We start from the raw sequence: 768 nt of genomic DNA, 5'->3' as shown, positions 1-768 counted from the left end.
TGCTTGACGGCTGCTGAACGGAGAGAGCCTGGTCGCCAGCCTCCGCAGAGGGTAGGTCCCTCCACCCCTTTGCTCCTCCTGGCTGCGATCTCGGGGGAGGGGGGCTCCGTCCAGGATGCAGGCTCGCTACTCCGTCTCCGACCCCAACGCGCTGGGAGTGGTGCCCTACTTGAGCGAGCCGAACTACTACCGGAGCGCGGGGACTTACAGCAGCATGGCCAGCCCCATGGGCGTCTACTCGGGCCACGCCGAGCCCTACGCCGCGGGCATGGGGCGCTCCTACGGGCCCTACCACCACCACCAGCCCGCGGCCCCCAAGGACCTGGTAAAGCCACCCTACAGCTACATCGCGCTCATCACCATGGCCATCCAAAACGCGCCGGACAAGAAGATCACCCTCAATGGGATTTACCAGTTCATCATGGAGCGCTTCCCTTTCTACCGGGAGAACAAGCAGGGCTGGCAGAACTCCATCCGGCACAACTTGTCGCTCAACGAGTGCTTCGTGAAGGTGCCCCGCGACGACAAGAAGCCCGGCAAGGGCAGCTACTGGACGCTGGACCCGGACTCCTACAACATGTTCGAGAACGGGTCTTTTTTGCGCCGCCGTAGGCGCTTCAAGAAGAAAGACGTGGCTAAGGAGAAGGAGGAGGTGCGGGAGAGGCTGCTGAAGGAGCAGCCCAAGGAGCTGCCCAAGGAGCCGTCCTCGTCCTCGTCCTCGTCCTCCTCGTCCTCCTCCGAGAAGAAGGTGGTCATCAAGAGCGCGGC

General features: G+C 63.4%; 1 protein-coding gene across 1 annotated transcript in view; it reads left to right on the top strand.

Annotated features, from left to right (window-relative positions):
• The first annotated feature begins 20 nt into the window (after positions 1–20).
• The window catches only part of FOXC2 (forkhead box C2), a 1,705-nt gene continuing 957 nt past the window's right edge, over positions 21–768 (top strand). The window contains exon 1 of the mRNA XM_006022779.3: positions 21–766. Coding sequence (XP_006022841.1) covers positions 116–766 — 651 coding nt within the window. The 5' untranslated portion in view covers positions 21–115. The remainder of the gene's footprint in view (positions 767–768) is intronic.

Source organism: Alligator sinensis, unplaced genomic scaffold (assembly GCF_000455745.1).
Source record: "Alligator sinensis unplaced genomic scaffold, ASM45574v1 scaffold228_1, whole genome shotgun sequence".
In the NCBI taxonomy this organism is placed as follows: domain Eukaryota; kingdom Metazoa; phylum Chordata; order Crocodylia; family Alligatoridae; genus Alligator; species Alligator sinensis.
The sequence above is the reverse complement of the archived record's forward strand: the minus strand, read 5'-3'. Positions and strand labels throughout refer to the sequence as shown.